The sequence below is a fragment of the Nothoprocta perdicaria genome, unplaced genomic scaffold (genome assembly GCF_003342845.1).
Source record: "Nothoprocta perdicaria isolate Ctin4 unplaced genomic scaffold, notPer1 scaffold_11, whole genome shotgun sequence".
Classification (NCBI taxonomy): domain Eukaryota; kingdom Metazoa; phylum Chordata; class Aves; order Tinamiformes; family Tinamidae; genus Nothoprocta; species Nothoprocta perdicaria.
This window is the reverse complement of record NW_020454205.1, coordinates 7,580,035-7,602,923: the sequence shown is the minus strand read 5'-3', so window position 1 is coordinate 7,602,923 and position 22,889 is coordinate 7,580,035. Positions and strand designations below refer to the sequence as shown.

General features: G+C 42.2%; 1 protein-coding gene across 5 annotated transcripts in view; it reads left to right on the top strand.

The window, feature by feature from the left end:
• The window catches only part of AGAP1 (ArfGAP with GTPase domain, ankyrin repeat and PH domain 1), a 304,357-nt gene that overhangs the window by 223,147 nt on the left and 58,321 nt on the right, over window positions 1-22,889 (top strand). For all 5 annotated transcript variants that reach the window (XM_026047459.1, XM_026047450.1, XM_026047442.1 and 2 more), the window contains one exon: window positions 4,062-4,223. In XM_026047459.1, coding sequence (XP_025903244.1) covers window positions 4,062-4,223 — 162 coding nt within the window. The remainder of the gene's footprint in view (window positions 1-4,061; window positions 4,224-22,889) is intronic.

The window sequence follows — 22,889 nt, the reverse complement described above, 5'->3', positions numbered from 1 at the left end:
TCAAAAACCGCCAAGCTAATGATGGGCTGGGCAGATAATCGCGGGAGAGTTAATTGTAAGGTTCGATATGGCATCTTGTCAGCAGAGATAAGTTGTCACGTTTTCCACTTGAGCTGAAACTAAATGATTGTAAAATAAGTTATGAGTGTCCTTGGGCCTGTCTGCCAGAATGATGGCTAAGAATACATTCCTGGCCCATCAGTCTCAAGCAGCCCGCTTGATATTTATGCGAACTGAATGTTATTTTATTCCCCCTCTAGTCATGCTTGTCAGCTCCCCGAGTGAAAAGTGAAACTGCTGCTTTGACTCATACTTCAAGTATTGAAGCTCGGAGAGGCTGCAGATTGTTATTATTATTACCAGCATTATATATTTTTTTGGGGTGTGCGTTGAACATTGATGCCCGATTGGGAAGAACTAATGGCTGACATTGAGCGGACGGGATGGCGGCAAAACAGCCCATCGCGGGCCACTGAAACGCGTCTTATGGCTTCTAGTGCCTCCGTCAAAGCTGGTTTAGATGTGGAGTAATGAGGCGCTTGCTTCTTTAATTTGGCATGCCTTTCTCTTGGCCTTTATTTATTTATTTTCCCTTCCTTCCTCGCCCCCCCCCNCACTTAAATTTAATAGAGGCAGCAATGGTCGCCTGTTCTCCCAAGTGGTAATTGATACAAAATAAAATGCATTATTTGTATTCAGTCAGGAGGAGGAAATTGCATTCAGCGGGCTGAAGCCTGAACTCATTTACAGTTTGCCGAAGCCGGGCTTTCAGGAGCCCTCTTTTCAATTTGAAGAATACCTTGTCAGGCAAGAAAAGTAGCCGGAGATGGGAAAGCGCAGCGTGTGAGCCTAGCACGTTTTGATTGCTCATATTTTAAACGGGGAGAACGTTAAATAACTTCCAGCTTCAAAAGGTGGTGGCGGGAAGGGGAAGATAGGGCATTAATACAGTAACGATACGAGCTCGGCACCCGTTCAACGTTACTCTTGTGGTCGCAGGGGAGGGAGTAGCTCCAGCTTCCCGCCTCGGAGCGGCTTGACCCCAGGATGGCAGGTTATGGACGGAAAGGGCTGTGGATCAGGAGGATTTGCCATAGCAGGTTAATTCTTCATCGCTCTCTAGCGTGAGGAGGTGAACCTCGCGCTTGGAAACCTCCTTGGTTTTCCGTGCTCGCAAACAGATTTTGTTTGCACCACTGTAAGCCCAGAATATTGCACTAAGTTGCAGGAAGCATGCAGATTTTCAGTAGTATTTTTGACCAGAAAGGGCTTTTGAGAAAGCTCTTATTTTGATAATTATGGGGAGAGGATACAACTATAAGCACTGCGGTTAGTAAGAAGACTTGGCTTTTGGAGGGATCTGATCTTGACTTATAAAAAGCTTATGAGATTCTTCCAAAGGGTGTGTTCTGCACGCTTGTGTCAGTGTGGATTCCTCAGTGTTTTACTGCTGCTGATCAGTGTGTTGTGACTGGTGGCTGTTTCTGTCTGGTGGTGAATGTGACACTCGCACTGCGGTCTTGGAAATGGGAGCACTTGCCAACTTGGACATATGCCTCTTGCTCCCAAGCATTCAGAAATACCCTTTGGAATGGCCCGGGAATGGTAGAGATGGTAGTTCTTACCCCCTGCCTTAAGTAAAACAGGATAATTCTTTCTAAAGTGGAAGCTGAGAATTGGAGGTCCATCCATGTGCCATGATCCTCATGTTCTCTGGGGGGAAAAGCAAAGCAAAATCATGCTATATGTGAGTAAGCTTTCCTGAGCAGGGTCCCTGCTGGTATTTGTCCGTCATATTTACAATTTGCAAAACTGGAAATCAGGGAGAGACATTCATTGCTAGGGCGCCCATAGCAAAGCTTAGCCCTCCAGCAAGCACCTTTCTTGTGGCACCTGAAGCAGCTGGCACCCATTTAAAAGGAGGATTGAGAACTGGTGGAGCAAAAGATTGCAATGTCCCTTCCCTCAGAGGGCTGCTGAATAGCAGTGCAGCTTCTAGACAGGCTTTGCATTCCCTTCATCTGGAGGGACAAAAAACCTTTGCATGCTAACTGCATTGACTACTTCTGGTACAAGTGCTTAAATCTCTTGCGTGGATGTGCAATGTGTCCTTGTGCTTCCCTTTGTGGTTCAGTCCTTTGTTGCTGGGTTTGAAACGATGGACATGGAAAGGAACCAGAATCCCTAGGATCAAGTCCAGCTTAGTCTTTATTGCCAGGTATTCAGCTACGTAAGTTGTCCCTCAGCAACAACTTGCAGCATGTTTAGCTGTCAGTTAGGAAGTAAATGTCAGGACAGTAAGTGTTGTGGGTTGTTTTATGTGTGCGGTGGTGGTTGTTGTTGTGTTTTACTAGGCCTTTGTAGGGGATCTTAACTGCTAAAAATATTCCAAAGCTACTTTTTAAATTGGTTCTAATGTGGTGTTTTTCAAGACAAAGGCGCTGAATGGATGAATTCATCTTTAGTGCAGTCGTGGTTTGGTGTCCAAAGATCTGGAAACAGTCTGACTTTACTCAGACTACTTTGTATTATTTGAAGTTTAGAATGTTAGGTAAATTAATAAAAAGTGCACTTAGGATTAGTTATAGCCAGAAGACGGATTGAGGTTGTTTTAAAATCGTATTACTGACCTTGGGGGAAAAGTTGGTGGTTTAAGGTTACTTGAGGAGACCCAAACCAAGGATGAAATTTCAGAAGAACATATTTCTTTCCTTAATTTTTGCTGAATATTGCTATTATTTTTATCTTCGGTCGTGGCGGGGAGAGGAAAGAGACAAGTGAGACAAAAAGTTCTTGCAAAAGTTCAGGATTTTATTGTTATCCTTAAGTTATTGTGGGGTTTTTTTTGAGATATTGAGCAATTAGAGGGTGCTCAGGAACACAGTTCAGCTAATGTACCTTCTAAAAACTTCTTTCTGGTTTTGTCTGTGCAGTTCAAGAAAGAAGCAAGTTTTGGTTGATAGTTTATTAAAAGACATTATTGTTTTGCTTTCTCCTCTGCTGCTTTTTGCGACTGAGAGTGTCTTGCTCTGCCCTTGCCCTGCTCCTGGACAGGGGGTCTCCCAGTGCAAATTCTTGCAGTATATCCCTTTGACTTATTGGGAGCTGACCGAAATTTATGTTGTTCTGCATGAGTGAAAAAGCCTTGCTCTTTGGAAAGCAAGTTAGACATGGGCCATATTGAGGTCCATAATAAAAATATATGTATTTTTAATGTATTTTTTACAACATAAAGGGAAGTCATTTGCACTTTACTAGCTACTATGCAGAGCAAGGAATGCAACGTGGGTCTCAACTTGCCAAGAGAGCAAGAGGGGCATCATAGTCCCTGAATATGAATGTGTGTGAGAGCACTATATAAAAATTAGACTGTTACAAGCTCTTTGAAAATGTTGCATGTTATGCTACCATAACTTATGTAGTGGGAAACTACATAATACACTGAGAGTGGCCTGCTTTTCACTGAGTGTGTGCCCTAAGTGTCCCATCATCATGCACAGTATTAGTTATATCGGGCACATATGAACTGTACATGGAGGGGATAAAAATGTTTTGCCACCTTGATTGCCACTACCACCTTTTCCATGTGTGCCTGTGTCTCTAGGATTAGCAAAAGGAAACAGCTCTCGGTGGAAGTTATGGAGGCTGCATTATTTTATGTACTAAGATGTCCTGGTGTTACCTGAGTTAACCTGAGGATTAGTCAGGTGTGTGTAAGAAAGTGATCACAAGTAAGAGAGTGACTTTCTGTTGTTTTTGTCAGTTCTGGCTGCCTGCTTCTAAAACTGATGCAGAGGGACTTGTTGGTTTGATAGGACTCGAGTGAGATCTTGAGCCAAGTTTCTTTCCTAGTGCCTTTTTGAGAAAGTAATGGGTGTTTTTAGGATGTTTTCCTGCAGCTGTTGCAAGTCAATGAGCTCAAAAGGTTAGTTGCTAATTGACAATAAAAGGTATTTTCTTGTCAGTTTTGGCTGGCTTCTAGCAATCATGAGTTTAAATTATGCAGTCATTTTATTTTTTCCCTGCCTTTCTTCACCCTCTTCTTTCTCTCCATACTGCAGATACCGGCTTGGGAGATTCCGTGTGTTCGAGCCCAAGTATATCCAGTACAACCAGCCCCAAACTCGACCCACCTCCTTCACCTCATGCCAATAGAAAGAAACACCGCCGGAAGAAAAGCACGAGCAATTTCAAGGCTGATGGCATCTCGGGCACAGCAGAAGGTAAGCTTGTTTTATGGAGAAAGTCTGAATTTTGCAGCTATTTTGTCCTGCTTCCAAGAAAGCATGTCAGAGCACAACTCAGCTGTGTCATTGGCTTTGCACAGAAAAGGTAAACAAAATTGTACTTAAGTGTAGAGGGAATTAAAGGTTCTTTTTTTAGACCTTTTAATGATGGAGCTGAGTGACCCGTGGCATCACATGACTGTGATTTGAAACAAGATTTTTCCCCTTAGAAGTATCTCCAAGCTAATGCAGAGCATCATTAGTAGTAAAGGTAAGGCACAGGCATGCTTGAAAGGTTAAAAAGAAAAAAGTCCAGGTGCACTGAGCCCCTACATCATGCTAGAACTTGTAATTTTTTTTCAGTATTGTTAAATCTTGTGTTATCTCTTCTGCTTAGACCCATTCTGTACTCTAGAATCATCAATGCGCTGGTGCCTGTTAGAGCTTGAATATTCAGCTTCTCATGGAAAGGTGGTGTTATGTGAGGATAAAAAGAAAAGGGGAGAGTTTAAATGTTTGGGTTCCTTTTTAAGAGTCAGAAAGCAAAAGCTGAAAAGAACTTTTTTTTTTCCTTTAGTTTAGCTTACTATTTCCAACACGAGCACTGCTATAGCTGTTCAATGCCTTTCTGAAGGGGTAACAATGTATACGGGAGCCAGATATGATATAAAACATGCTTGTATCTTTAGAAAAGAAAAAAAAAAAAATGCTATGATTCAAAAAAAAGAGCTCCAGAAAAAAAAAAAAAAAAAAAAAAAAAAAAAAGATGAACAAGGGTAGTTGGAAAGCTCAGAAACTGGGGAGTCAACACATAAGGAAAGATGAAAAAAGGAGACAATGGAATAACATTGTTGGAATAGGGGAGTGTAAGTAAGAAAAAGCTGTGGTCATAAGCATTGGTGAGTAAAAACAGCTAATTCGGTATCAAAGAGCATTGGAACGAGTTCTGAAAAGAGGAGGACAATTGCAGGCAGCAGAAGAGACATTAAAAATAGACGTGATAATAGTATACAACTGAGAAGGGGCATGTTAACTACTACTTAGTCATCCTTATTTTCCATTTATTTAATTTCTCAATTGCACTTCTGTTACATACGGAGTTTATTTCCTCAGCTATCTATACAAATCTTTTTTACTCAGAAAAAAATAGCTTTGTTCATAATGGCTCCTGTTGCGTTCTCTTTCCAGTCATTTAGCTGTCTTTACTGTTAGTTCCCCCTAGTTTATGGCCTGCAGCCAAATTGTATTTTAACCTTTCGTTTTTAATTTGTCTCTTTTTGTTGGTTTTTTTTCCCCAATCTTCTTTACTGCTCTTATTTCCCTACCCCAACGGCAAGTTACAGAGGGGATTTTTCGCAGTGCTCTCACCATTGGCCCAGGAATATTTTGTCGAAGTCGACATGAATCGAGACCAGCTGGATATTAAGAGCCTTTGAAAAATCTATTTCTGAGTAGTTAATACGTGTATGTTTTCTTTCGCCTGGTGGGATTATTTTCACAAGGCGCTGGCGTGGGAGCCTGTGTGGTCCTGGTCTGCAAGCACAGACTTTTAAACCACAGCAAGCAGCTGGCGATGGGCAGTTGTGCTGTGTCCTGCTTCTGAAATCCCTGTTCTCCCGGGAGCAGGGGGTACTTGGCTCCGTCCTGCTTCCCTGATCTGCCTGTTAACATGCCAACCTGAAAGGCCTTTGCAGTAACGCTACACAACTGTCCCCTTTCCTGGAAATTAAATAAAAGCGGCTTTTGGAAGGTCAAGAAATGAATGGCAAGAAGCACCAAGTAAAAGTCTTTGCAGGGGACTTTGAAAGTTGAGAACACAGATGTCTGCATTCAGTCTTCCTATCCCTACGCTAGCTTTCTCTGGCTGAGAAAGCTGCCTCCTCTCCTGTGTCTCGAGATGGGTGTCCTCTTCTGGTTTGGAGCTCGCAGTTGCATGAGGAAAACGTTGAGAAGAAAGTTGTGTGAGTTGCTGGTGGTGGTAGCTCCCCATGAAGTACTTCTTGTGAAGGCTGGCAGAGGGATGGGGCAACGCTCTTCTCAAATTCTAGCACGCAGATGCTTGCAGACTTTTGTTGTGTCCCTCTGCCTTTATTTTCTGGTATTCAGGTTGGGGCAGTGCAAAGCTGTGTTTGATGGGCTTTGTGGTCCAAGAGACTGGTGCTGTGCCCCTCTCTGAGCTTGCATGGTGCTCGCTCAGGGGAATAAGCGAGTCTAGAGTCCTAGAAAAAGCACTGTCCCCGGTCAGTCAGCTACCAGGGCCCAGTGTGTCTGAGATGTTTTGGGTCGTTCCATGTTTTTCTCTAAGTTGTACCATCATTTTCAAGTCCATCTTGTGTTTTGAGCAGTTTTCAGTTGAGTTTTCAAATCTCGGAAAAAGGCTTAGTATCCCTCTCCTCGAGTGCTTATTCTAGAAATATATTATACACCAATGGTTATTCTAGAAACGTATTTAAAGCCTCAGGTGGAGGTGTTGGCCTGGATCAGTGTAATTCTGGAGACTGCAAATCCAGGATGTCCAGTGAAAGGTTAGATGGTGTGGGAGATGCTTGCTTAGCGCTTGCAACCTTGAGCAACCTTGGGGAGAACGGGATACAGGAAGCTGAGCCATAGGGGAAGGGAGTCTTCCTTCTGGGAACTGTGAGCTTGCTCTGAATAGAAGGATCCTCCACTAGTGTGAGCATTTTCAGACAGTTGCCACAGATTATTTAAATGGTTTGGGTAATTCTGCATTTGAAGTCGCCTCATCTTGGCTTGAGGCATATTTCAAGTGTCATTTTGCAATTAAAAATGCTGGGTTCCTCTGTTCTTGGGTGTAGCAAAGTGTAGCTGTTTTCTGAGATTTAAATGTGGTCTTCAGCAAACTCTTTAGCATTCCTAGTGCACTTTCCAGCCTTTTCTCTCCCCTTCCGTGCTGGCTTTGATCGTTGACCTCTGCCCAAGTGTTCAGATATCGCTGAGATGGACAGTAGTGAGCCCAGAGTGGCGGTAGTCACTAATTCCAAGCACCGATGCTCATGTCTTTTATGACTTTCCATAAAGGTCACACTGATGCTCATTTCTCCCCGCTATCTGCACATTCACAACCCTCACTTTCTTTGCTTGCATCTCTTTCATCTTCTCAGTTTAATCTTTCTACTTGTTTTCCAAGACAGTGGTTGCAGCGGCAAAACTACTGTGGCAACAGTGCAGCAGTTGGATGAAAATTAAAATGCAATTTCTGTTTTGGGAAGCCAGGCTCTGAAATTTCTCCAAGTGCAATGAAACCCAGAGAGAAGTTTTTCGGTTCTTATCTACACAGTGCTCATCACTGAAAGGAAGAAAAAAAAAAAAAGAGAAAGAAAAAAAGAAGAAAACCTCAGTGTTTTGAGGCTACCAGCAGGAATTTGTGCATTAGGCAAGGTGCCAGCAACCAGCAGTGTTTTTCCCACCATGCTGTCTAAACCCGCTCAGAGCAGGATTACACAGTGCAGCGTTTCAAAGAGGAAAAGCTGCTCGGAGCCTGGGCTGTTTCAGTGCCCTTGTGCTACCGTGCTTGGAGGAGCTGCTGGCGACAATGGATAGGTTTCTCAGCTTGAAAACAAGTGGTGAAATTAAAGCCTTCCTGTAAATACTCTTCAGAAAAAGGTCTTTCCCACTGGTTGTGTTTCTTCTTCTTCTTAGACCGGAATTGTTACCTAAAACTTGAAGAGCTGTAGAAAGACCAAGGTCTGACCATCTTCTTGCGGCATCAAACCACTGTCGTGGGCCCTTTGCGAGTGCATCCTTGCTGGAGAGCTCTGAGCACCGGGGCAGTTTTTGGGGGTCTGGCCAGATGGGGTGATCTGTTCCTTCACTGTTGGTGCAGTGCAAGTCACCGTGCAGCAAAGCAAGCCCAGTGCTCCATTCCCGGGCGTGCAGATGTATCCGGAGAAAGACAAGCTCAACAGAAGACTAATAAACACAATTAGCAGCTCAGGAAAACTTTGCAAACTGTGTTTTTCTGTGCAAAGCCCTGTTCCATGTTCTCCTTCATTGCTGGTTTCTAAAGGGCTTTTGAAGGACGAGGATCGTTTTATGTTTCTTTAGACCTGTGTTCTTAACACAAAGATATTTTGTTCTCTGCCTCTTGTGGAAGTGATTGCCTTTCCCTCTGCTTGCTTGATCTGTGCAGTCTGGCCCCAACTCTAGGCAACTGCTTTCCAATGTGTAGACCAGGTGAACCTCAATTTACTGATTAAATTGCATTTTTTCTCCCAGAATGAACAAAAGTGTGGCTTTAAAAGCTGATGTTCTTCATAACTATGTTCAAAAAAAAAGAAATAATTTTTTTTGTCCTGGATCTCGGGAAGTGTCAAAGATGAGACACAGTTAAGTTTGAAATGCCTGACTTTAGGAAGTACGTGTATTTGGGGCATCTTGTGACTGAAAAACAGGTTTTAGTCCTGACTTTGCTTCTGTACTCTTGGCAATAAGCAGAAATTTCACTGCCTTGGGCCTGTTTCTCACTTGCTTGGGGATTTGGGTCCAGAGCAATGGGGTAACAGAGTGATAAAAATCCAAGGAAAGTGCCAGTGTATTTAGACCCCTTGCAGCCCCTCCAAAACCCTCTTGGCAAAGCACAGAAATGGGAAGCAAGGAAATGCAGTCTTTAGTGCTAGTCTCTGTAATCCATGTAACAGCTGAAAATATGACATTTTTGTAAATCAAATATGGAGGCAAGCTGAATATGCAGTATGTGATGCATGAAAAAAATTGCCTAGATCATGCCCACAGCTTCTCACCCTTGGCTTTCCTTGGTTGGGTCCCTCAAGCTTTCCCATGATCTCGAGCTGACATTACATATTGTAGTGATATCAATGTGCTTGGCTCTGTACAGTGCTTGGACTTGATCTGACAATTTTAGCATGTTTTCCTTTGGTGTGAAGTTCTAGTACATGTGCTTTGGCCTGTTAGAGATTTTGTCTTAAAAAAAATTTAAAAAAAAAAAATCAAACTGTGCATACTAAGAACTTTGGGAATTTGGGAAATTTAGTGGAAAACCCCTCTGAAATGTCTCCCATGGGAACAGATGAAGAGAATCGGATGAAAACAATAAGCCATGATGCTTGTGAGAGCAGTTCCTTCATTTGACACGACATTGCTAATGCTAATACTTATTTTTGTTTATAGGATGCTGAATTAAGCCTTGCTGTGAAGGAGTATATTCTTGGTGCCTTTTTTTTTGTGGCTTTTTATGACAGGGAAGAAACCTCACATTGTCAGAGGACAGCATGTTCAGACACCTTTTCAGCACAAAAAGTCACAGCGTCTCACTCCCTTTTCTCTAGAAGGAAGATGTGAAATATATCTTGACCTGCAGTTGCGCAAGGGCAAAACCACTCACCTATTATAGAATCTGTAACCTTTGCGTTCAAATCTGTTAGATACCGAGGTCCTATACGTTGCTAAAAGTAATGCAGAGAGCCAAGTTGGGGACAAAACTTTTCTTCTGGTGAAAGCTCTTGTGGGTTTTTTGCAGGTTTGTTATCCTGCTGAGGCTGTACAGGTAAATAAGCACTGTGTGCACATGGGGACTCCACAGTTATTCCTCATAATCCTTTCATGCTATTTACTTCACCTAGTTCTTTTAAATTAAATATCAGTAATTATTGGCATCTGCTGTGTAGTAGGAATAGATATGGATGCATTCTTGTAAAAGTGTTCTTCATTTTGGTGAGACAGCTTTTTAATGTCTTTTTATTGCTATTTGCATGGAAATATTGAGAGAATATTCTATTTATATAGAAATATTGAGATGGGTGAATCCGATACAAATGAATTGTAGCACCGCACTGGGAGTACCACATGGCCTTAGGGAAGATTTTTCATCCATTCGCCATAAATTCTCCTGTGGCCTATGAGTAGTCTTACAATAACTTATTTAGCCTTTCTAAATTGCTTTTTTTGGTTTTTTTTTGTTTGTTGTTCTGTTTGTGTTTATATATATATAGAATTTAAACAGCTATTGAGTCCATTTAACTCCATGACAAATGCATGGCCCATCCAAGGCCATGCCTGTGCTTAGCTGGGTCACTGCGACGATCAGTTGGAGCGATCTCATTAGTTTGTTTTGTAAGCACAGAGCTAGGAAATTACAATTAGCTTTGTAATTTGTTTAAGGGTACCACCTAATTCTGCTCATGAGCAATTTATTGTTCTTAGTGTCATTTGTGTATTTCCACAATGCCAGCCAGCAGCATTTTACAAAGTTTCAGGCTGCACACAAAAAACACCAGATGCTGCTTTGCTGAAGCTTGTTGCAGCTGGAGTTTAGGAAGCTGCCTTAAGGGGCATGGTGTTAGGAGTGTAATTTAATGTGTGTTTGCTTCTTTGTTGTGGATTATTTTGGAACAGTCCAAGATCTTTTCTCATCTAGCAGTTCTGTGCTGAAAACTCTTATGCTGCTCAAAATTAAAAAAAAAATAAAACAAAAACACATTTTTAGTTAGTATTTAAAGAAAAAGAAAAAAAACTCTTAAATGCATTTTGCTGCTTTGTCTGCATAGGAATTTAAGCAGTATCACCAAGATTTGACTATATTTGTAGTCTGTAATGCCAAAGGCCTGTTTTTATTTAAGTGCACTGCAGCGTCTCAGAAGTTGCCACCTATTCAGTGTCAAAATTCAGTTCATTCATTGTAATTCCGCTGATCATCAGCAAACTCATTTGCTGCCATGTAGGAGATGCAACACTGGCAATTGCCGTACACCTGAGAAACAGGAGGGCAGAAATTAATAAAATCTAGACCAAATCTTCAGAGACTTCCTTTCAACCAAGGCATATAAAGGTCACTTGTTGGGAAACCTTCAGCCTTAGTTGTCACAGCCTATCTGACATGAAAGGTTTGCTGCTGAAAGACATTTTATGTTGATGCTGAGGAGTGAAAGACAAGGGAGGTGAAGCTCATCTATTGTTTTAACCTGCTTCATTGCAGGCTAAACAAGTTGAAAGGTTCCTTCTTCTCTTTAAAACTACCGCTAACTCAGGGTCAGAAGAGCCTGCACGTTCCGCCTTCCTGGTTGGAAGGAAAAGTGTCACAGTGGTGGTCAACAGAAAAGAGGATTTGGGTAAGGATGAGTCCCAGGATGAATTGGTGGTCTTTGTACACCCTGGTGCACCTGGATGTCTGGGGAAAAAAAAAATGATGTGTATTTTTTCCCCGCATCTGAGAGGGCCCTGCTCTTAAGGGACTTGTTCCCAGGGGATTTACTAAGAGCTTTGCTCTGTTTTAGCTGCAGAACCGTATGCTGTTTATCCTCATATCCACCTTATGCTGTGCTGTGATTTGGCCTGTTCTCTTTGGGAAAGGAAAAAGTTCCAAGTAGCCTTATAATTTGATGGAAACAAGTTGCACCAAGTTATACTCGTCTCAGGTAATTTGATTACATAGAACTGTTGTGTCAGCCTGAGACAGGAACCCTGATAAGAAACAGTTCCAATGTTCGCAAGGTATTATTTATAAGATGCTAAGATGTATTTTTCAGATATAAATATTGCTTAGAGAAGTGGCTTCCATTGAATTACTTAAGCTGCAGTATTTACTTTAAAAGACTCTTGCTATTTTTTCATAGAGTAAGACACTATAATTTCATTATGAATCTAAATACATAAATTATAATACCTTAAAAAAGGATGATTATGCATTGTAAAGGTATAGTAAATAAAAAATACAGTAATATCACAAGGGTGGAAATTTTACAAGTAAAGGGAAGGCTCATGGATGCTGGCAGTATTGTTTCTCCCCAGATGCTTTCAGCAAGTTCATCCTGTTAAATACAGCCTGGTTCTTTTCACAGTGTAACCGAGGCCTCATTAAAGTCAAGGTGCTGCAGTTTAGATGAATGGATGGTTTTGGTGTGAAAGGGAGCTGTGCTAGAACCAAGACCTAATGATGCCTTACCTTCAGTTTTGTCAGCCTTGTTTGGAATTGCGAAACAGAGTTGTGTTGGGGAAAAGCTGCTTTTAAAGAGCAAATAATTTTACCTAGGGAATCTTACCAATCAGATAAACATGAAGAAAAACCCGTAAAACCAAGAGTACAGCCTCTGGTCTCCAAACTTTGAGGAAGTCCCCAAACCAAGGACTGTTTTAGGAGAGAGGCACGCAAGCACACGCTGCTCGGTGTATCGCTCTTCTGCTTTTCGCCGAGTGCCTCCTACTAGTCGCTGATGAAAGTGTACCAGGCTAGATGGACCCTTTACTTTGACCTGTTGTGGCTCTTGCTATGATCTGCGTCTCTACAACCTGCCTTGTAATTTGTAATTTGCAATTTGCCATTTGCCTTAGACGGCACAGGGCAGCTTTGAGGGGAGGGCTGATTGGATGCTCGTTGATTACAGGCTTGCTTGTTTTATTCGTAATGTAGAAAGCGAGACTAATGGCAGCATCTTGATTGGGGAGGTTTCACATGTGTATTTCAAGCCTGGCATTCAAGGGGGGAGTGTGTCAATAGCTTTGATCTTGCCCGGGATTTATAAAACACGCACTTGGCATTATGCTAAAAAGAGCTCATAATCAAGAGGTGCACACAGAGCGGAGTCTAGAATTAAGTTAGTCATTTGTCTGTTGCAGAACTCTGCATTTTGGTCAATTATGGGTAAGTCTTGATGAATCACTGCTGCTACTCGATGTGCTCTTAGTTTAAGAGCGAGTCTGAGTGTAAACTGTCCCAAAACACACCTTGTGCGTTCAGCATTCTGGTGTCAGGTGTGAAGAACCTCAGTGGGCAAGGAAGACGCATGGGCCTTGAAATCCAGATGGATTTCCAGACAGATCTGATAAATTTATTTCCAAGAGAGCCCTGAGCAGCAATACTGACTTGTATTTCAGATTCTTGAGCAGTCACTCATTTCCAACCTGTATTGTTACCCCAGGTTTTAATCAAACCTAAATTGTCTGGCAGATAATGGTAGGAAAAAAGTATTTTTCTCTCTTAAGACTCTCCTGCAGATGCAATGTTGCATGTGAGAATATAGTAGTTAGCTAGGTGTGTGTTTGCTTGAGATCAACTGTTTTCAAGCCCTCCACCTTGCTCTTTATAGGTAAATTGCTTGACATGGACGCTATGCATTATATGTGGTGTGTATCTCTGGGGAAAGGAGGAAGTAATAAAAAAAAAATTATATGGAAAAAAAACTTTAGGTCTTGTCTTTGACATCTACCCTACTGCAAAAATATAAAAGAATTAATAAAGGTTTCTTTTGTGAGCATGAGCTGGAGAAAATTGACCATTTGTCTGTGGGGTAATAGGCTTTGGTATAATACAGAAATCTCTCAAATGATTAAATGCAGCGGCATTAAATCGCCGCTCATGAAAAGAGAACGCCACGCGGTTTAATTCTATTTAATTTTTACAAGGGGAGGGAGGGGGAAATGTTGGAGCTGCTCTTTAGCTGGTGTCTCTATGCTCTTTCTTAAAAGTGCCTTTCTAGCTGCCACACAGCGACGTGATCATTATCCGTCACCTCGTCGCCTTGCTGCCTCAACATGCCATAAAATACAAAAAAAAAAAAAAAAAAAAAGAGAGGGAAAGAAGTGTGTGTGTGTGTAGGGGGAGGAAGACCAGGGGAGCTTGTGAAGTATGACTTCCTCTCCCAAGACTCATTGCCCGCGATTCGTACCGCTTGACAGTAATGATCTTATTACAGTACTCCGGACCTTGAAGAGATTTGCGCGAGGGGAGCGCGAGGACGCGGCGGCGCCCGCCGCCTTCATGGCGCGCTGATTGGGCACAGTTTTAGCCCATCTTGCAGTCAATTATGCACGGCCCCGCGCGGCAGCCCTGCTCCGCGGCGTTCGGAGCCGTTGCTTGGGCTGTGGCAGCCGCCTCCGGGGTTGCAGCGCCATCCACGCGCCACCGTTTGCGGCCTAAGTGCTTTTTAGTTGGAATTGATTGCCTTTCCGTCGGCTTCGCTCAAGAGCGGCGCGGCGTCGGAGAGGGCTGCAGGTGAAAAATGGCCACATTAGCCCTTGAGAGTATCTGAACTCCTTGTCGATTTTTAGCTTTCCCCCCTGTTTGCCTCTAATTTATGGCTAATGATGTAATGTTGGATAATATCGAGGATGTTTCATTTCCCTCGCTGCTGAGCGTGTGTGTTGAGCACGTGGTAAAGGGGAGCGCCTCCATTTTCCTCACGACTCCAGTGTCACCTTCAAGCTGCAGGAACGTGGCCCCCTCGGTTGCCCGTTGCAGCAGGGACGATCTGCGAATGGCACAAAAATGTGATGCTGACGAGGATAAATCCCCCTACTTTAAAAAAATCAAGGGATTTCCATTCCCACTCAACAGTGCCACTCTGCACTACCCGTCTGCCGCTCGTGAGAAGAAAGTAGTATCCAAAAGACATTATTGCTGGCTCCCAGCCTTTCTTAAAGGTGGCTCTGCCTTGAACATCTCCCTTTTGGAACCATTTTATTATGAGGTGGTTTTGTTTCCCTATGTTTTGTGGTAAAATGTTAGTACTTATAGAACCACAGAAGCTATGAAAATCATCTCTATTTTTTTTTCTTTTTTTTCCCCTTTTGGAAGAAAGATCTACCCTCGAAATCTGTATACTCGGTGACCCATGAGCTTAATGCCTATGTCAGCCATTGGGATCGCAGTGTGCTCCTCAGACTTCTGTAGGCTACTTTGAGGAGAGAGGAATTCCTCAGTCTGGGGGCATCTCTGCACTTGAGCTTCTTGCTGTTTTGATGCCTCTTGTGATATCAAGCCACTAGTTCCTGTATTTTAAGAAACCAAAAGACTCATAATCACCTGCTTATTTTGCATGTACATGGAGATGATTTCTGAAGATTTCTATCTTCAGGTGGAGTTATTTCATGGCGATGGAAATCAGAGCACTGTAAACTCCAAATTAATTTGGGTTTTATTTAATATTTGAGCATTTAATACGCACAGCAGATGCGTATTAACAGAGCTATGGACCTCAAGATCTTTGGTCTTTTAGTGTTCATCAGGATTTGGAAATATGTTACAGTCCAGAGACACTAGTTGCTAAGGTGGATCAAATGTGTCATCCTTGTCTGCGAACACAGAGAACTCATCGTTCTGCAGAATTATGGCAAGAGACTGGTTGCCTCTTAGTCCAACCCTGCAGATAGCTGTCTTGGCAATAGAATGAACTACTAGCTAATTCAAAGCTTGCTGTAGGACCTTCAAAAGATTAGCTTTTTAGGATAAGAAGATTTTACAGCACTAGCTCTGACGGGTTCTTTTATGATCATTAGACTCAGTTGTTTGAACCTGCTATCACTTTCATGTGTGGAAGTAAATGCTTTCGGTAAAGGATTATTTTTTGAGGGACTAGGAGAAGACAGTGACAGAACAGCTTCCTTAGTGGTATAACATATCTGCATCTCATAATATATTGAATGGTGTGATGTATGCTGTGTCAGAAAAGGTTCCTGGGAGGCATATATGTCCATCCTCTTATTTCATTGAGATGCTGAAATGCAGGGGGAAAAAATCTATTAGCAGGTTACTTTCCATTTTATTCTCTTTGTTTAATGGAATATGATTCTCTCCTGGGCTGCTCCAGTTTCCAGGGCACGTTCCAGGAGATGTCATGTTTGACTCTTGCCAGCAGGAATCTTATCAGCTGCTACTTCCACATACACATCTCCTTCCTCAGCGTTTTGAGTGCTGTGGCACAGACTTGGCTTTGACTTCCCTCTCTCTTCCTTTCCCAGTGCTCTGCGTCTGCATTTTTAAGTTGGGGAGGAAGTGCTGCAGTTGGCGGTGATGGCTTCGACAGCCAGGCAGGAGTATTTCCAGCAGTGCTTTCTTTGAGACCATTGCAGCTCCCTTTTCTTTCTTCTCCCTCAAGCTCTTCTTTCAGGACCTGCACAGCTGTGCGTTCAGTGTGCAATGGTCATGCAAGCTCCTACTTTGAGAAGAATCGACATCCGGGCATTTTACTTCTGAAAACATCACCTTTAGATTGGTAGTGATGGTGGCTGGACCATAATTATTACAAATGCCATTGCTTTGCAGCCAAGGTAATGCTCCGTGGCAGTAAACAAAGCACCACAGTGAACTGGCCTGTTCTCACACAACTTGAAGGCTTTAACCACCTTATTTATACATAGAAGTATAGTTGGTGATTTACTTAACCTTAAAATTGGAAGCTATCCTATTACTTTGCCCTTAATATCACCATTGTCGCACACATAATTACTTTGTGGTCGGGTGGCTGCCAGTCAGGAGGCTGTGAATGGTCAGTTATAAATAACTTTTTTTTGAAAAACCAATTCAGATTTTATGGTGAGACATGCTGTTTATCACATGAATGTCGCAGCAGTCTGAGCGCAGAAAGGCACATTTAGTGAAGGAGATCATACAATACCTATCCAGCAACTGGTGCACAGCTTTCCAGTCGTTACTGCTTCCAAAAAAAGCATTTTTGGAGCCTCTGTAAATGTCTCACAGTCAATAGTGTCCATTGATTAATAACTGATTCTTTTTATACTCTTCCTTGGGATCCTATGTGCTTAAGGGATGTATTGGATTTCAAAATATAAAAACATGTGTTTTGAATATTAAGCCTAAGCTCACAAACAGTATTTGCCATGTCTTCCTTTAGCTATGAAGGAAACTGGATGGGTTTTCTAGCATAATTTTATACAGCTGAAAGAATCGAGCATCATTTGTCAGGTGGGTTGGGACTGATTTTCTTACTTGAGTTGCAAGTTGTTGGCTTCAGCGTGTTAAGGGGAGAATTCCAGTGTGTAGGTGATATGTCATGATCATCTGCGTGGCCATAGTCAGGATTAAGTCAAACTTGCAAGAGGTAAGGTCCATGGCCTCTGGCTGTGCCAAGGTAGTATCTCTCCTCAAATCCTTTTGTGCTGGGATGTCTGATATAGATGAAACCACGTTATCTGCAGTCATTTCCAGTGCAAATTAGTGCAAAGTGTGAAGCACAAGCATGTTAGCCCTGAAAAATTTATACCATTTCTTGCTGATACGGGCTCTTGGCGCTTTGTAAGAGTTGCCTGCCTATCAACTTACTAAATAAGCAGCTGTTGAGCTGTGTGTGATATAGCATAGCGAATTATTGCGATGAAAGAACATTTTGAAGGGAATATGCTTTCTTAAAATGATACTGTGACAATTGCTATCTATTTAAAGACAAAATATTTCTGTCTCCTTGAATAAGAGATTGAACCGGCATGTTAGAAATCTGAAAGATGGACATTTTTATTCCTACAATAGAAAGTTACAGACGTGTTAGCAAATTAAGTATGAAGAGTATTTCCTACATTTTAGGTTTCTTTAAGCTAATCTACTTTCCTCCTTTTTTTTAAAATGAAAATCTAATCTTAAATCAGCTTTGTAGTGTTTAGTTTTTGACAAAAGACATAATCACACAAATTTGTCCTGCAAAATAGGAAACTCTTGTAAGCTTGAATCAAAAGTAAAATAATTCAGTGAGAAATAACTTATCTATAATATTTAGGATATAATCAAGCTCTTCAAAATATTGCCATGGATTGCTGAGGAATTGTTTTTTTAAAAAAAAATCTACATTTGCTAGACAAGGTACCTGAGTTTCATAGCATTCTTAAGTGTTTCATTAAACAATCTTTGCTGAAATACTTTGTAGGTTAATGCATGGTTAACCTATTCACTATGTTAAACTGTAAGTGAATATTTGCCAGATTGCATGCTGTGTCTGTTGTGAGGATCCGTAGTGATTATGAGTGGAATATTAAAATCAATGGACTCCTATATTCTTTCCTCTTAAGTTTACCATGAGATTGTACTCATGTAGTACAATCTCAGTTTACCGAGCCAAAATTCATATTAATTATTAGATTGTTGTTGCGTTGCTGATAAGTAGATTCTCTGAAGCTAAGCAAGAGAGTAAATCTCAGTAACAGACTGTTGGTGCTGTATGAAGGAAAGAGGTGTCTGATAATGATAGAGAGTTTAGTGGGGTTTTTTGCCATAAAAGTGAAGACCTTCATTTTATAAAACAGAGTCAACTAGCAGAAATATTTGTGAAATGATTATGCTGTTTACCCCAAAAGTTGAACTCTAATGGGAAGTAGTGTTTTTACTCTAAAGAAGGCTGAGGTTTGGGTAAGAATTAGCTCTATAATTATTGAGACTTAGGCCTTCCGAGTACTTCAGCTCTGGCTGTATCTGCTGAGGGCAGGTCTACATTAGGATTTGCTTCTACAAGCTTGAGATATACCAAAGGATTTTGAGGGTAGGCAGTTTATTATGGACCTAAGAAAGAGAAGATATGGTCAGAACTGCTGTTTACTGTGACATGAAAAAGTAGTGATGAAGAAGATTGGAAGAAGGGTTTTGTTTTTTCTGTGACCATATCCACTGCCTTTAGTAATGAAAATATCTAGGTAATTTATAGGCTTTTTTTCTTTTTATGTTTTTATGAAAGGTTTTTCAAATGTTTTCTGTCATTCCCTTAGCAAAAGAAGAGTTGGTCACACTACAGTCGTTCTTCTGCTTACTAGGTACAAAAGTCCTCTGTGCTGTGGTTAATTGGAATATTTTGCTTTCTGAGCTTCTTCATGCTATAAACGAAGAAGCAAGTGTTTCTTTTTGTCAGAACTACTACTTTTTGTCTTTTTATTTCCTCCCGCAGCCTTTGACTGGAGTAGATGTTCTTGTTCCGTATCATCAGGTCCCATAATTTGTCATAATGCTACTCAATGGCTCGTCTAAAAAAGGTAAAGGGGCGCTGTCAAGGTTGTTAGGCCCAAAGTTTAACCTACAATACTTAAAAAAAGAGAGAGAGAGAGGGAAGAGAAGATTGACATATACTGTCCCCCAGAGCCTGAATGTCCTCGCAGCTTCTGAAAAGGAAGCAGCGGCCCAAATAAAACCCAGAATGATCTTCTGAGCGCTGCAGAAGCCAGCCAGCGTGTTGGCTTCTTTGAGACTGCGCTTGTGAAAATTGTTCTGTACTTGGGCTCGGCTGGTAGGAGGACAGCGGGCACAGAAGCCAGCTCCTCTACGGTGCGCTAAGAGAGCGGGATTGCTGCTCGTTCCAGTTAGCCTTCTGGCACGAAGTAGGTCGCTGAGACCCTTCGAGGTACAGAGCCCTTCTGCCGTTTCAAGTTCACCACCGGGGAATCGTCGCCGTCCGGCTCCAATGATACTTGGCACTTACTTGTTCCCTTTAGTGCCGCAGTTGTGGCCTCTTTCTCCACTGCCTGCCTTTGGGGGCAGGTTGCACTATTTGCACACCCTTTTCTGGGGGAAACCACGATCCAGGTGGCCCTGAGCAAGCAGGGTGACTAGGAGGAGGTTCTCCTGCTCAGCAGGTAGCCTAATCCGAGAGGTTAAATTGGTTAGTTATGATTTCCCAGCACATCCAGGAAAAGCTGACTATTGCTTACAAACGTCTTCTGCCCCGGGCTGGCGTTTTTAAGGTTTTTGTACCCCCTGGGTGATGTTACAGCTCACCTAGGAAAAATGTGCGTTAGCGCTCCGGAGGGAGCCCAGCAGATCAGTCACTGGTTGATATTGAGCTGGGTGAGTTTTCTTCTTCCTTTTTTTTTTTCCCCCCTCCTGTGAGTGGGCTTTGTATTTCCTGCCACAGCACCTTGCTTTTGCTTTGTTTTTTCAGGCTCAGTTCCTTTAACAAACCCATTTGATCCTGCCCACCAGGCAAGCAGGCCTGCACTTGTGCACACACGCAGATAGGCACAATAAAAAGAGTCTGCTAATCCATCAAGCTTTATTATATTTGATTGCGGTGCCTTTTGACAGAAATCTTGTACTATTGTGCGTCCCGGTTTTCCTGCGCTATCAATTACGGCGGCTATCTGCATGTTAACGGCACGTGGAGGGATGAGAGCCCGGCCTTGCTTGGGGAGGCCTGATGGATGGTTTAGGGGAGTGCAGCACGCTCTGGCTAATCCCTCACAGCCCCCAGGAGAGCCGGTGTCGATGGCGTGGTTAGTCCCGCTTTACCTGGGTGCTAAAGATGCCCTTAAAGTCAAGATTTGTGTGGTCCTAGGCCAGCCTAGATCCTCTGCCTTGAGCAAACACGGAACAGTCCACATCCCTTACATGTGTATCCACAATTGTGCAGCTCTTAAAAGGCTTATTTGCCCTAACTGTAAACAGCAGCGAGAGCAGTTGCGTTGGGAGTGAAGGTTAAACATCGTGATGGGAATAATGCTAAAATGTTTAGGAAAGATTTTCTGTAAGTAGTGAAGACTTAAAGTTCTCCTCTCAAAAGAAAGACTTGTATTTTAAAAAATGTTATGGTTAAGAGTGGAAGTGAAGGGAACAATTCAGGGAAAGGTCAGTTGGAAGGCGAGCAAAGGCCATGGAGACTGGTATGAAGTGGCAGGTAGAAAATGTAGATGGTTGCTAAAAGGGAGTTAGAAGTGTTAGGAAGAACTGATGTTCCCTAGTGGCAAGATGATGAAAGAGAGATTTCTTAAATTCAACAAATAATAAATTATAACTAAGCATAATAATGAATCTTGATTTAAAAAATAAAAGTGAGAAACTTTCAGTTAACTGAAAAGAATTATAATTCATTTCAATTTCTGCTACGTCTGTGTCTAGTAAACAGTTAAGCAACAGAGGAGTAGCATCTATAATGTTATGTGTATTCTTTTTTGTAATTTAGGTCTACATAACCAGATCGGTGAAAACTTTACTTGTCTTTTTAGACTGTAATCCAAATAGGCACTTAAGGAATTCTTTAGCTATTTGTATACATCCACAGAGGATGATGGGACTACTTGCACTCACATAGGCACACAAATGCAGTTTTTGTTTGAGTTTAGCTGAATTCTTCTGAGTTCTTTCTTTCATATTAACTTCAAAAACAAAATAAGAAGAGGAAGTGCATTTTCATCTTACAAGCATTACTGTATATGAAGCTATTTTTAGATCATACATGTTGTCTTCTATTTTTTATTAGTTACAGCATGAGATGCAGTGAAGTACATACTAGCACATACCAGTGACACGAAGCTGACGCTGGACAGCTTGTAAATACCGAGCTGTGTTCCTTGTTTGGGAGAGGGAAAGAAATTCCTATCTCATACCAACCCCTTCTCCCATCAGAGGTGAAGCTGCAGGTGACGTGATGTTCCCTGGAACGTACCGTTCCTGACAGCTCGGCATAATGCTGCAGTTCAGGGTTTGACCATCGAGAAAATCCATAAACTCTGGGGAGCTTTCTGCAATCATTAACGCCTTGCCCGTATTGATGATTTCATCTCTGTGCTGCAGCAGCCTGGCCCAGGCGCCTCGCTGCCAGCGGTCGTTTCTACCGTACTCCTCCCCTTCCTCGCCACCCTTTCCCTCCCTCCTTCCCCTGCTCCCACCAAAAAACCCCTTGCACAAACTAATGTGGTATCAGCCGTGATAAACACCCGCGCTCGGTCCCGCGTTAGCCGGGCTGGGTACGCGGCCGCCCCGGCAGGAGCTGCCCCGGCCCAGTCGGAGCTGTGCGGAGATTAACCAGTGGCTGCCTGGCCATTTGTCATACAAATAACAGTGCCAGGAGAGGGAAATACTATAAATCATTTTTTTTTTTCTCTGGGATTGAAACCTTTTATCAGTTGTGTCAGTCCCATTATTCAATAAGTGATTAGTAACCGCCGTTGTCATTTAGCCATTTAGTAGTTAACAACTCGGGTCTCCAGCTAGCAAGGGAGCCTTTGACACTGGCGGCTGATGTAAATGCAAGATTTAATATTTGTCTTTCAAAGCGAAATGCAGTTGTTAGGCTGGGTTTCGTTGAAAGGTGAAATGCACTGCAGCTGAGACGTTAGGCTCTGAATTTGCTGAGTCTATTGATATTTTGTTGGGGTTTTTTTTGCTTTGTCACATGGCCTTATGATGTTTGTGTATGTCCTGATATGAATCTGCAATATTTAAAAATATGCAGATGCAAAATTGCATTCTCCTCTCACCGCTCCGGTTTCCAGCTTCTCAATTGGGAAGCCAATCACAACATCTCGATGGGGTTTTCCTGCAACTGCAGCTTTTGAAAAATATCAAATTATAAAAATGATAATGTTTGTGGAAGAGCCAGCTAAGCTGTATAGTGTCAGAAGTTATCCCTGGTCTTGCTGAATTTGTTCACAGCAGTATTTAACATCTGGGCAGGTTTTGGGTGATACCACCCTCAGAGCAGTTTCAATTTAAGATTTTTGTATTTTTTACTGTTTAAGTTCTGAGGAGCAACTTTCTTCAGCAGCCTCCCAGTGTGATTTCAGAAATGCAGAGGAAGATGCAGTCTGTGGAGAGGAGACAAAACGCTGGAGAGAATTTTTCTTTTCTCAGAAAACTTTACAATGGAAGAGTCCTGAGTTACTTTCTCCCCAGTAAGAGACTTATTTTAAGGCCACCCACCCAAAGAGACAGATCTTCAGACTTCCTCATAGGTTGTGGCTATTGTTGAATAATGAGTTTTTGAAGACTAGGTTGGCTAATATTTCATGTGGAAGGTCCTGAGTGCCCACCATACATTAGAAACTAGCCTACTACATTTTGCCTGCTGTGGCAAGTCCTAAAATGCAAATTATAGCTAACATAGCTAAGTGCAGCTAATGGGAGTGTGGTCATTAGGTCTTGGTCCTAATGAACCTATCTGTGCTTGGGTTGTCCTCCTTGTGACACAGGGCCCAGAGTCTCTGTTG